We start from the raw sequence: 13,643 nt of genomic DNA on the forward strand, positions 1-13,643 counted from the left end.
ACACACAAGCAAATGCTTTTCTAGTAGGTACCTAGAAATAAAATTGCTTGGCATAGGGCTTACATTGTTATTTTGCCAAATTGCCCTCAGAGAGCTACTACCAGTTTTTACTCACAACATATTATGTGTCTTTGTGTGTATGTGTGTAATTTTTATTTTTAGTAAAATAGAGATCCTACCGTCTGTATTCTTTTTGTGGGTTCTTTTCTCATTTAACATTTTATTGGGAGCTTCTTTCTTGGTCAGTATTCTATTCATTCATCTATTAGAATTTGATTTTGGATATTTTTATGGGAGAAGAGTGCAATGAAAAACTTTATAGAATTAGTGATCAATGTATTTTAACCAATGGAATTTTACCTATTAATAGCCATAGACTTAACTATACTCCCTCATAATACTGCAGTTTAAAAACTGTGAAATTATGTTTGCTTAGGTCATGATCATCCATTTGATCAAGATGGCTTTGGTCTCTTCTTTGAAAATATGCTGTGTCCTTAACACTCAGCGGTTATCTCATAATGAGTCTTTTACTACTAAGAAAAATAGTGAAATGTATCAATGAATGTACAGATGAGCAAAGTCCATCACTATCAATGAAATAATTATTTTCAGTGTAATGAAATATTTGACAGTTCATGTGTTTTATTTTCAGTTTGGGGTCCCATCCTGGAAACTCAACATAAATGTATGTAATTTATTTACTCTTATATATTATTCTAACATCTACCATTAGGGTTACTGTCATGACAATATTTTGAAATTAAATGTCAAGTGAAAACAAGTTCGATAAAAGTAATTGAAAGTTAGAAGGTGGCAGCTAAGATTATTGTACTGACATATTCTGAAAGTTCAGTTCAGCCTTTCAGTCTTGTCTGACTCTTTGCAACCACATGGACTACAGCTCACCAGACTTCCCTGTCCATCACCAACTCCCGGGGCTTGCTCAGACTCATATCCATTGAATCGGTGATGCCATCCAACCATCTCATCCTCTGTCGTCCCTTTCTTCTCCTACCTTCAATCTTTCCCGGCATCAGGGTCTTTTCTAATGAGTCAGTTCTTTGCTTCAGGTAGCCAAAGTGTTGAAGCTTCAGCTTCAACATCAGAATATTCCAATGAATATTCAGGACTGATTTCCTTTAGGATGGATTGGTTTGATCTCCTTGCAGTCCAAGGGACTCTCAAGAGTCTTCCTAACACCACAGTTCAAAAGCATCAATTCTTCGGTGCTCAGCTTTCTTTATGGTCCAACTCTCACATTCATACATGACTACTGGAAAAACCATACCTTTGACTCGACGGACCTTTGTTGGCAAAGTAATGTCTCTGCTTTTTAATATGCTGTCTAGGTTGGTCGTAACTTTCCTTCCAAGGAGTAAGCGTCTTTTAATTTCATGGCTGTAGTCACCATCTGCAGTGATTTTGGATCCCAAGAAAATAAAATTTGTCACTGTTTCCATTGTTTCCACCTCTATTTGCACGAAGTGATGGGACTGGATGCCATGATCTTAGTTTTCTGAATGTTGAGTTTTAAGCCAACTTTTTCACTCTCCTCTTTCACTTTGATCAAGAGGCTCTTTAGTTCCTCTTTGCTTTCTGCCGTAGGGTAGTGTCATCTGCATATCTGAGGTTATTGATATTTCTCCCAGCAATCTTGATTCCAGCTTGTGCTTCATCCAGCCTGGCATTTTGCATGATGTACTCTGCATATAAGTTAAATAAGCAGGATGACAATATACAGCTTTGACATACTCCTTTCCCAAATTTGAACCAGTCCATTGTTCCATGTCCAGTTTTAACTATTGCTTCTTGACCTACATATGAATTTCTCAGGAGGCAGGACAGGTGGTCTGGTATTCCCATCTCTTGAAGAATTTTCCACAGTTTGTTGTGATCCACACAGTCAAAGGCTTTGGCATAGGCAATAAAGCAGAACTAGATTTTTTTCTGGAACTTTCTTGCTTTTTCAGTGATCTAACGGATGGTGACAATTTGACCTCTGGTTCCTCTGCCTTTTCTAAATCCAGCTTGAACATCTGGAGTTCTCAGTTCATGTACTGTTGAAGCCTGCTTGGAGAATTATGACCATTACTTTGCTAGCATGTGAGATGAATGCAATTGTGTGGTAGTTTGAACATTCTTTGGCATTGCCTTTCTTTGGGATTGGAATGAAAACTGACCTTTTCCAGTCCTGTGGCCACTGCTGAGTTTTCCAAATTTGCTGACATATTGAGTGCAGCACTTTAACAGCATCATCTTTTAGGATTGCAACTCAGCAGTGAGTTGCAATTTTGGAGTTCTCGCAGGAGAAGATAAGCACACATCCTTCCACTCTGCCATCTTGTGCTCACTTCATGTTCTGGAACATCTGGTAAAAATTAGGGCTAGAAAAGGTCATAGAGATTATCTAACCTTAACCCTCCATTTTATAGATAAGGAAAAATTCTGTTGAAAGGTGTCAGCGAAACATGTTGGGAAAAAAAGTCTCAATAAAGACTTTAGTGCTCATTATTGTTCTTAAGCATCTGAAAAATTCCATAACTTAATGTACCAGTTGTTATTAGAATATTTTTTATGGCCAAAGAAAAGAGACCAGCTAAATGTTCATCATTAAGATTGATTGAATAAATTATGATATGTCTACACTGAAATGCCTTGCTGCTTAAAATAAAAAAAAGGAACAAGGAAGATCTCTATGTGGGAAAATCTTTAAGATATATTTACATTTAAAAGAAACAGAGGCAAGGTATATATTCTAATATTGGTGTCAAAGAGAGGTATTTAGTTGTTTTAGCTTGTATATGCATAAAATGATCTCTGAAAGGGTAACAAATAATAGTGGTTACATATTGTGAAGGGTGGAAATTGGGTGGATGGATACAGGACCTCTTGAGACTTTTTGTTGCACAGTCTTTTGAAAAATACTTATTTATGTTTGAATCACTTGAATATATTGCTTTTTTCCTTTCCTAGTAGTGTATAAATTTAACATAATTCCAGTTACATACAGTTGTAAATTGTTTTTAATTTTCTGATGGAAAGAATATTTGGTAAAAATAACCATGAACCTTTTTTTAACCCTCATGGCAAAAAAGTGTACAGTATATTATTGTTAATTATAATTGTTAACTATAAGCATAATTTTACACCTGATCTCTCCTAGGACTTTTATTTCAATCTTGTATAAGTGAAATAAGACTTACTGAACAGCGGCTCCCCATTTCCTCTTCCTCGAATTCCCTGGCAACCACCATTCTCTTTTCCTTTCTACCAGTTTGACTACTTTAGATACCTCATGTGAGTGGAATCATGTAGTGTTTGTCCTTTTGTGACTGTTTGTCCTTTATTTTATTTAGTGTAAATCCTCCAGGTTCATCCATGTTGTCACACATGACAGGATTTCCTTTTTTCATGGCTAAATAGTCTTCCTGTGTGGGTGGGTTTTGGTGCGTGCTTATCACACAAAATCTGTTTTTCTGTCTTTGGACATTCAGGTTGTTTCTGCCTCTTGGGCATTGTGAATCATGTTGCAATGATCATGGGAGTACAGATGTCTTTTTTTCCATCCTGATTTCAATTCCTTTGGATAAATACCCAGAAATGGGGTTGGTGGAACATACAGTGTTTCCGTATTTCTCGAGCAACCTCAATACTGTTTTCCATAAATGGCTACATCACCAATAGAGCACAAGAGTTCCATTTTCTCCACATCTTCATCAACACTTATTATTTTCTAGATTTTTTTTTCTTCATAATGTTTGTTCTGTGAGGTGTGGATACCTCATTGTGGCTTTGACTTCCTTTTCCCTCATGAATAATGTTGAATGTCTTTTCCTATACCTGTTGGTAATTTGTATGTCTTTTTTGGAAAAATGTGTACTCAAGTCCTTTGCCCATTTTGTATTTTTGGTGTTGAGTTATAGGAGTTCCTTATAAATTATGGGTAATAATTCCTTATCAGATATATGGTTTGCAGATACTTCCCCCTATTCTATGTCATTTTCCTTTGCTGTGTGGAAGCTTTTTAGTTTGATGTCGTCCTGCTTGTCTCTTTCTGTTTTTGGTGCCTGTGCTTTTGCTATTATATACAAGAAGTCATTGCCAAGACCTATGTTTTTTTTCTAGGAGTTTTATGCTTTTAATTCTTATGTTGAAGTCTCTAATCCATTTTGAGTTGCTATTTCTTTTTATAGCACTTATTTTAAAAATAGGCATGGGAAGTCCATTTTCTTTTTATGCTTTTAATATTTTGGGGTAGTTAGATTTTTAGCTACGCTAAATAGAGAGGAAGTGCTCTCTTGCATTGCCCACTAAACACATAAGACTTTTTCTTTCAAAACAAATTAACTTCCTGATAAAGAGAGTTTGTATACTATTTAGTTTTGCTGGAGTATCCAGATGGTAAATATATTGAAATTATGTATTTATGTAGTCATCACTGCATAGATTCGAATGGGCTATATTTTATAATACCATATGTTTGGTAATATGTTAAAATACTGTGTAAAAAGTATATGATTAATAGGAATTTCCTTCCCAGATTTTTTTTTTTTAAACTTAATGCCACATGAAAAATTAAATGACTACATGTTTGCTAAAAGCAAGTCCAAAATGTGCTGTTTTCATGGTGGCCATTTAAACTGAAGGTGAAGGAATTCCTTGGTGGCCAAAAACAAAAAAACAAAAAATTGAAGGTTAAGAGGAATCATGTTATTATTTTATTCTCCTCCTCCCTGCCCCCCTTCAAGATTAAATTTTGTCCATGGAATAGCAGACCTGTTTTGTATAAGGGTATGCATGTAACAAATTTTTCCATATAGAAAACAGTTCCATTAATTATGTCATCAACTCAAAATATGCTAAAAGAGAAAGAAGTGATATGAGAAAGGCAGTATCTTCGTGATAATTTAAGTACCATTTTGTGGAGAAACAGGCTGATGGTAAGGGATAATAACCTAGATCTGTATCCTTAGAATTAATTCTATTTCCCATTGATGATTCTGCATAGAAAGCAAGAAATTCTGAAAATCTGAGAACTCTTATTGAACTGTTAAGGTTAGCCTTGTATATAGTCTATGTGGTTAATTTATAGGTGACTCTAAGTTAAACCATTAATTTGAACCATTTTATGAGATCAAATAAAAGTGCTTAAATGACTGATTTAATCAACAAAATTTTTATTCTAAATTTATTATATTGAGATTCATTTTTTTTCTCCTATTTGAAGAACCAACTAACAGCAATTTGGTGTTTACTATATCCTAAAGTAGTCAGATGTATAAGTAAATAAATACATCTTCTGTGTTGGTAGTCTGTATCCTGCTTTGTGCGTGATCACTTGGAACCAAAATGATATCCTTCTCATTGAAAAAAGTGGATGTGTATGTTTATATGCATAAAAACCGCTTTTAAAATAGGGTGTTACGAAATGTATCAGGTCTTTGTTTCTATATATCAGCTTTAGTATCTATCAACAAATGTGTATATATAGCCACAAAATGCATGAATGGAAATATATTTCTTTAAATTTTAGCTGGTGACTATATTTGTACTATAATACATTCTGTGAGAATAAAGTTCTTTGGATTCCAAAAGTAATATTTATTTTAGAAAACTTGGAAATAGCTGAAAAGCACCCTTGTATTTTTAAATCTTAGAGCAACTTAGGTAAAATGCTTTAAAATTTTTGTAGCACCTTTGAAAATTGGGCTTAGAAGAGATCTTTGGTAAACAATCAATAGGCAAAAATACTCAGCAGGAGAAGTGGTATTAATAGCACTATTCAGTCATATAATTTTGAAATGTGGCATACTTTTGTTATATGCAACTAGAACTAAGAAAATAAAGAGCAGTTAAAGTCATTGCCCACGTTTTTGGACATTACAGCTCTACTTGTTCTTAGCTTTCTAGTTGACAACATTATCATTGCTGTCATCTTTATTGTATTTATTTTATTGATTCCCTAGAATGCAAACTTAGAAAAGCAGGAGCTAGATACCAGGCATGAAATTTCAGAATATACTTCTGTCTTACAGAAGCAAGAAATGTTTTTGAAGCTGCATCTAAAAATCTCCACATAGGTAATTGTTTTTACTGTTCTCCTTTGAAATGGGAAATACTTTGATAATTGCCAAAGGTGGTTATTTGTTTTTTGTTTTTTTTTTTAATTTACAAATATATTATTAAACATGGATAGTTATTTAACACAAAGAAGACATAGCTCTGTTTCTTAAACCAAATATTAAGCTAGTCTTTTTTTTTTAATTTTATTTTATTTTTAAACTTTACAATATTGTATTAGTTTTGCCAAATATCGAAATGAATCCGCCACAGGTATACCTGTGTTCCCCATCGTGAACCCTCCTCCCTCCTCCCTCCCCATTCCCTCCCTCTGGGTCGTCCCAGTGCACCAGCCCCAAGCATCCAGTATCATGCATCGAACCTGGACTGGCGACTCGTTTCATACATGATATTATACACGTTTCAATGCCATTCTCCCAAATCTCCCCGCCCTCTCCCTCTCCCACAGAGTCCATAAGACTGAGTAGCAGCAATCTTTTGGTTGTCTTAGTCTCTCTGAGAAGCTATTTGTATAGATTTGAATAAGCTGAGGTAATAAATCAGAATAAAGAGAAATAATAGGTCAGGTCAGGCCTTTTTTTTTAAGGAAACAATTATTTATTGCCTATGGCGTCTTCATCAGGAATCCAATTTGTAGCTCTCCTTGATCCATATTGTCTTTGATTCCTGTTGTTCAACTCAAGAAGGGAAATGAGTGACTTTCTTTGTCCCTCAGTACAGATAGACATCAATATGTATATCCTTGGTGTGTTTACTTTTCAAAGCCTGTACCAGCTGCAACTGTTCCAAATAAAAGTTTTCAATAATAGGGGAAAATTATCATGTTTGTAAAGTTAAGGAAAAAAAGGCAATATATGAAAGTGTTCATGTTATGATCACTGTTTAAAAAGTATGGAAAAAAGACAGTAAAGAAATGTTTGCAGATATTCATAGGGTTACATTTGGATGGTGAGATTATATGTTATTTTTCCTCTTCTTTCTGATGCTATAAATCTGTCTTTTCCAAGAGTTTGTTAGCTTTTCCATTAAATAAAAGTGAATTCAAAAGGCCCTAGGGGAACCCTTCTTATTCAATAAGATTAAGCCCCTATTTTCTGTTTGATGCATGTGAGAATTGTACCTTAATTATTTTAAGTCAAAATATATGTGTGCATTTGTTTAAATATGGTCTACTTATAAGAGTTTTAGAAAGCACATCTGCAATAATTTATATCCACTTTGGGCTTCTATAAAATGTAGTAAAGAAAATTAAGATGTTTGCAGTCTAGATCTCTAGATTTTTTTCTTCAAGTCTTTTGTGTTGTCTTGTAAATATCTGATCTAAGAGCAATTTCTGCCGGGTCTTCCCAGTCTTCCAGCTTGATTTTTACAAAAGCAGCAACTCACTCGTTTTTTGCATGCATGTATTATTGATTTATGCAATTACACTATTAAATATAACTGGTGTAAAATAATTTGGGAACAAACAGTTGACTGAAAGGTGAACTTTATGAAACTAACACCTTTGTTGTTCATTACTCTATATTATATTAATGTTATACAGTATATATTCATTGTGGGGCAGGTAGACAAGGTCTGGCTTTTTTAACTTAGTGTGATGACATTGAGATTTATACATGGTGTATATATATGAATAAGTCTTTCCTTTTTATTGAGTAGTAAACCATTGTATGAATACACCTCCATTTGTTTAGTCATTTACTTCCTGATGGACATATTGGTGTTTCCCATAAAGGTGAATGTTTGGACATGATTTAAATGAATATATATGTTGTTATTTATTTTCCTTGGGTAAATAACTAGGCGTGGAATGACTAGGTTTTATTGTTAGATGTATGTTTAGCTTTTTAAAAAACTGTCCAACTTTTCTGGAGTGGTGGTCCTCTTTTGTATTCCCACCAGCAGTTCATAAGCATTCCAGTTTCTACACGTTCTTGTGAAGATGTGGTATCATCAGTTTCTAATTTTTGCCATTCTATATGTGTGGTATGTCATTGTGCTTTTAATAATTTTCCATAATGACGAGGAATTTCGAACATCTTTTCGCATTGTTATCTGCATTCTGCAGTTCTTCTTTGAGGAAGTGTACAAGTCTTTTATCCATTAAAAAATTAAATTGGTTGTTTTCTATACATACTAGATGCAAGGCTTTTCTTTGCTATATGTTTTGTAAACACGATCTCCCATTCTGTGGCTTTCCTTCTGATTTTTGTGTCTTTTAATTTCAGTGAAGTTGAGTATATTGATTTTTGCTTTTATAGTTCTTGTGGGTTTTTTTGGTCAAACCCAAGATTGCTAGGATTATGTTTCCCTTAGAAGTTTTATTATTTTAGTTCCTACATTTAGGTATGATCCATTTTGAATTCCTTCTTGAGTATGATATAAGGTAAGATGGAAGGTTCCTTTTAATTTTTTTAAATATATGGCTATCAAGCTATTCTGATACCTTTTTTGAAAAAAATCATAGGCTCTATTAAATTGTCATACTAAATAACTTTGTCAAAAATCAATTGAGCATATATGTGTGGTTATATTTCTGGATTTACTATTCTGTTTTGATTTCAGTGTTTGTCTTTACACCAGCATCATACCATTTTGATTACTGTAACTTGATAATGTCTTGAGATAAAGTAGTAGAAATCCTCCAGTTCTGTTCTTTAGTAAAATTGTTTTGGCTATTTTAGATCCTTTGCATTTGTATAAAGATTATAGAATTATACCAGATATATATACCAAAAAAGCCTGCTAGGTTTTGATTGGAATTTTATGACGTCTATATGTACATTTGGGGAGAATTGCCTCTTAACAGTCTTTCACCTGTGAACATGATATACTTTTCTATTTAGGTCTTATTTACTTTTTTTTCTCAGCACTGTTGTATAATTTTTACTGTAGAGGTCTTGCATATCTTTTTGAGAATTTGTCCTTGTTAAAATACTGTTTCAAGTGGTCTTTAAATTTTCTAAAATTTCTGATTAGTATATAGAAATAAGTTAATTTGTGTATACTGATTTTTTTATTCTGCAGTCTTGCTAAACTCAAATAACTCTAGTAAGTTTTCTGTACACTTTGTAGGGGTTTCTACACAGACAAGCATGCTGTGATAAAAGACAGCTTTACTTCTTGCTCCTTAATCTGTGTGCCTTATTAATTACTTGTTCTTTCCTTAAAGTTTGTAGGCCAGTGTTGCACAAAAGAGGTGAGAGGAGACATTTTTGCCTTATTTCCATTCTTAGGGGAAAACATATAGATAGTCTTTCCATAAAGAATGATGTTGGCTGTGGATTTTTTAAAGATACTGTATTATCATTTTGAGGAAGTTTTCTCCTATTCCTAGTTTGCTGAGATTTTTATCATGAATGGGTATTGGATTTTGTTGAACATTTTCTTTGTATATATTAAGGTGGTTTTTCCTTTTTTTAGCTTGTTAATATGGTGAATTTCATTGACTTTTGAATGTTAAACCAACCATACGTTTCTGAGATAAACTATATGGATGATAATTACCTTTCTATATATTGTATTCACCTCTCTAAATTTTGTTAACTTTTGCCTCTGTGTTCATAAGGGATTTGATCCCTACTGTTGTAATATCTGTCTCATTTTCCTATCAGAGTAAGGCTGGCTGCATAGAATGGGTTTGGAAGTGTTCTCTTCAGTTTTCTTTGAGTGTGTGTGGACTGGTATTTTTCTTTAATGTATGATAAAATTTTCCAGTGAAGCCACCTGGGCCTATTGTTTTTTCTGTGGAAAGCCTTTTTTACTTTGTTTTGTGGGAGGGTTTTTTCTTCAAATTTAATTTCTTTAGTATATAAAAGGTTATTCAGTTTAGTTATCTATTCTTGAGTGAGCTTTGTTAGTTTTTGATTTTCAAGGGATTTGGCCATTTCTTCTAAGTTGTCGAGTATATTGGCATAGAATTGTTATATAATATACCCCCATTTTCTGTAGCGCCTTCCCCTTTTTCCTGATATTCATAATTGGGTCTTTTCTCTTTTTTTTTTGTATTTAGCTATCAGATCAGATCAGTCGCTCAGTCGTGTCTGACTCTTTGCGACCCCATGAATCACAGCACGCCAGGCCTCCCTGTCCTGTATTTAGCTATAGGTTTATCAATTTTTACTGTGTTTGCTCAAACAACCAGCTTTGGTTTTATTGATTTTTCTCTGTGTTGTTTTTATGTTTTCTATTTCAGGGATTTCTGCTTTTGTTTATTCTTCTATTTTCTTAGGGTGAGGCCTAATCCATTGATACTGACCTTCTATTCTAATATAATCATATCATAGTATTAGTTTTTCTCTAAGTACTGCTTTAGTTATGTCTTACAAATTTTGGTATATTTCATGTTTATTAGGTTCAGAATGCTTTTCTAATTTCCTTTTAGATTTTTCCTTTGTCCTGTAGGTGGTTGTTGTTTAGTCACCCAGTCGTGTCTGGCTCTGCATCCCATGGACTGCAGCATGCCAGGACTCCCTGTCCCTAACTGTCTCCTGGAGTTTGCCCAAGTTCATGTTCATTGCATCGGTAATGCTGTCCAGCAATCTTATCCTCTGACACCCATCCTCTGACACCCTCTTCTCCTCCTGCCCTCAATCTTTCCCAGCATCAGGGTCTTTTCCAATGAGTCAGTCATCTGTTCCCATCAGGTGACCAAAATGCTGGAGTTTCAGCTTTGGCATCAGTCCTTCCAGTGAATATTCAGGGTTGATCTACCTTAAGATTGACTAATTTGATCTCCTTGCTGTCCAAGGAACTTTCAGGAGTCTTTATGGATCACTGCCTTGTGGCAAAGAGGCTTGCATAACTCAGTGAAGCTCTGAACTATGCTGTGCAGGGCCACCCAAGATGGATGGGTCATAGCAGAGAGTTCTGACAAATGTGAAGGCAAACTACCCCAATATACTTGCCCAAACCTCATGAACTGTGTAAAAGGTCCTGAGGATTACTTGAAGCATATTATTTAGTCCAATGTTTGTGGGCTTTTAAAATGTCTTTTCTGTTATTGATCGTTTAATTCTGGAGTAATCAGGGAGGATACTTTGTATGATTTGAATCTTTCACATATATTAAGTATTGTTTTATGACTCATAAACTTGCACTTGAAAAGAATGTACATCAGTCTTCTCTATTGTTCTATAAAGGCCAGTTGACCCAAATTAATTGATAGTATTGTTCAAGTTTTCTGTATCTTTACTGATTTTTGACTATGTATTCAATTAGTTATTGAGAGAATAATGGTGATATCACTGATTGTACCTGTGGATTTGTCTGTTTTGAGTTTTTTGTGTGGTTTGAAATTCTCTTATAGATGCACAAATATTTAAGATTGTTATTCTGTTGACCTCTTTATTATTATGAAATAATCTTTTTTATTCCTAGAAATATTTTTTTCTCTGAAATCCATTTAGTGTTTAATATGGTCAGTCCAGTTTTCTTTTGAATTTTGTTAACATGATATATTTTCCCCCATTTTTTAAGTTCATTTATTTCTTTCATCTTAAAATGAATTTTTTGTAGGCAGGATATAGTTGAATCATACTTTTTCTATCCAGTCTGAAAATCTCTGTCTTTTCATTGGGGTGTATAGGTCATTTACTCTTAATGTGCAAATATTAATTTTTGTAGTTATAAATAAGGATTTAAGAACTATAATTATCACATCTTATAATGTAGCATTGTTCCTAAATTTTAATTTTCCTTAAACTACCTTGTTTTTAGACTCATTATTTCCAGTTTATGTTAGGCCACCCCCACCCTTCTGCCAAAAAAAGAAGCCAAAATGGAGAAACTAACTGGAACTCAGTAAGAAATACAGTGGTCTCCAAAAATGAGAAATGATGCTATGGGGAATTCGTCCATAATATCTTAGTTATGTATGAAATGGAGAATGATACCTATAGAGTTATAAACCAGAGTTAACAAAAATGTATTAACTAGCTTCCAGTGTTGTTCTAGGATACCTGGTAATGTCTGCAGTCGCTTTAGCTTTCAGGTCATTGAGACTCATTTCACCCTGGGAGCTTTTTAAAAATATTTATTCCTAGTACTTTCCCAGACATGCAGAATCTATTATGCCCTGGATTCGATTTAAGATAACTTAACTCTCCTTATGACTTTTGGCTTCATCTAGGCTTGAAAATTATTTACCGTGTTATTTAACTCCTTTAATCTTCAGCTTCCCTGCTCCTTATCCTCTCTCACATAGTCTTGACCCCATTAGAGGAAAAAAAACTCTGAGGATAAGATTTGACAGACCTAGAATATCAAACCTATAGGAAACAGTGTGATATGTGTGGAGCTTCAGCTTTGACCATGCTGTGTGTAACATTGATTGCTATGTTAGTAGGGTTCAAATCATCATATCACATTCTCACTTCTTTTAAAAAGTAGTTCTTTCTTAGATTGCTTAGTGAAGAATTCTTATCTTCTGTATCCATTAATTTAATAATACATGACACCACCCTTATGGCAGAAAGTGAAGAGGAACTAAAAAGCCTCTTGATGAAAGTGAAAGAGGAGACTGAAAAAGTTGGCTTAAAGCTCAACATTTAGAAAATGAAGATCATGGCTTTTGGTCCCATCACGTCATGGGAAATAGATGGGGAAGCAGTGGAAACAGTGCCAGACTTTATTTTTTTGGGCTCCAAAATCACTGCAGATGGTGATTGCAGCCATGAAATTAAAAGACGCTTACTCCTTGGAAGGAAAGTTATGTCCAACCTACATAGCATATTTAAAAGCAGAGACATTACTTTGCCAACAAAGGTCTGTCTAATCAAGGCTATGGTTTTTCCAGTAGTCATGTATGGATGTGAGAGTTGGACTGTGAAGAAAGCTGAGTACTGAAGAATTGATGCTTTTGAACTGTGGTGTTGGAGAAGACTCTTGAGAGTCCCCTGGACTGCAAGGAGATCCAACCATTCTATTCTAAAGGAGATCAGTCCTGGGTGTTCTTTGGAAGGAATGATGCTAAAGCTGAAACTCCAGTACTTTGGCCACCTCATGTGAAGAGGTGACTCATTGGAAAAGACTCTGATGCTGGGAGGGATTGAGGGCAGGAGGAGAAGGGGACAACAGAGGATGAGATGGCTGGGTGGCATCACCGACTCGATGGATATGAGTTTGAGTGAACTCCGGGAGTTGGTGATGGACAGGGAGGCCTGGCGTGCTGCGATTCATGGGGTTGCAAAGAGTCAGACACAACTGAGCAACTGAACTGAATTGATATTGTTTTCATTAAGCAAATTTATGTAATATCTATTCTATTCTGGGTAATGGTCATCACCATTCTTTTCCAGAAAGAAGGTAGCTTTTATGAAAAAGCTCTTCGAAGGAGATGGGACACCCACCCATCCCAGCAGAACCAATGCCATGAGTTAAAGGGTAAAACATGTCCTGACTAGAACACTCTCACAACTAGTTTTACCAGGAAATTGAGTAGCATTATTTTCTACATATTTAAACTACTTAAAATTACTGTAAATTCCAAATTACTAGGGATACTAATTAATTAGTCACATAGAAAAAAGACTGTTATCTCCACCTATCTTGTTAATAAA

At 34.5% G+C, this 13,643-nt stretch overlaps 1 protein-coding gene across 5 annotated transcripts in view; it reads left to right on the forward strand.

The window, feature by feature from the left end:
* The window catches only part of HS2ST1 (heparan sulfate 2-O-sulfotransferase 1), a 184,919-nt gene that overhangs the window by 114,178 nt on the left and 57,098 nt on the right, over positions 1–13,643 (forward strand). For 2 of the 5 annotated variants that reach the window (XM_086390964.1, XM_086390963.1), the window contains exon 2: positions 6,039–6,083. The exons of 2 other annotated variants lie outside the window; for them this stretch is intronic. In XM_086390964.1, coding sequence (XP_086247090.1) covers positions 6,039–6,083 — 45 coding nt within the window. Of the gene's footprint in view, positions 1–6,038; positions 6,084–13,073; positions 13,097–13,643 lie in introns of those variants that run through there. One more of the 5 variants, XM_086390967.1, reaches the window with a different exon arrangement.

The sequence above is a fragment of the Bos grunniens genome, chromosome 3 (genome assembly GCF_055505025.1).
Source record: "Bos grunniens cultivar Pamir isolate PY7600 chromosome 3, Bosgru_T2T1.0, whole genome shotgun sequence".
Taxonomy (NCBI): Eukaryota; Metazoa; Chordata; class Mammalia; order Artiodactyla; family Bovidae; genus Bos; species Bos grunniens.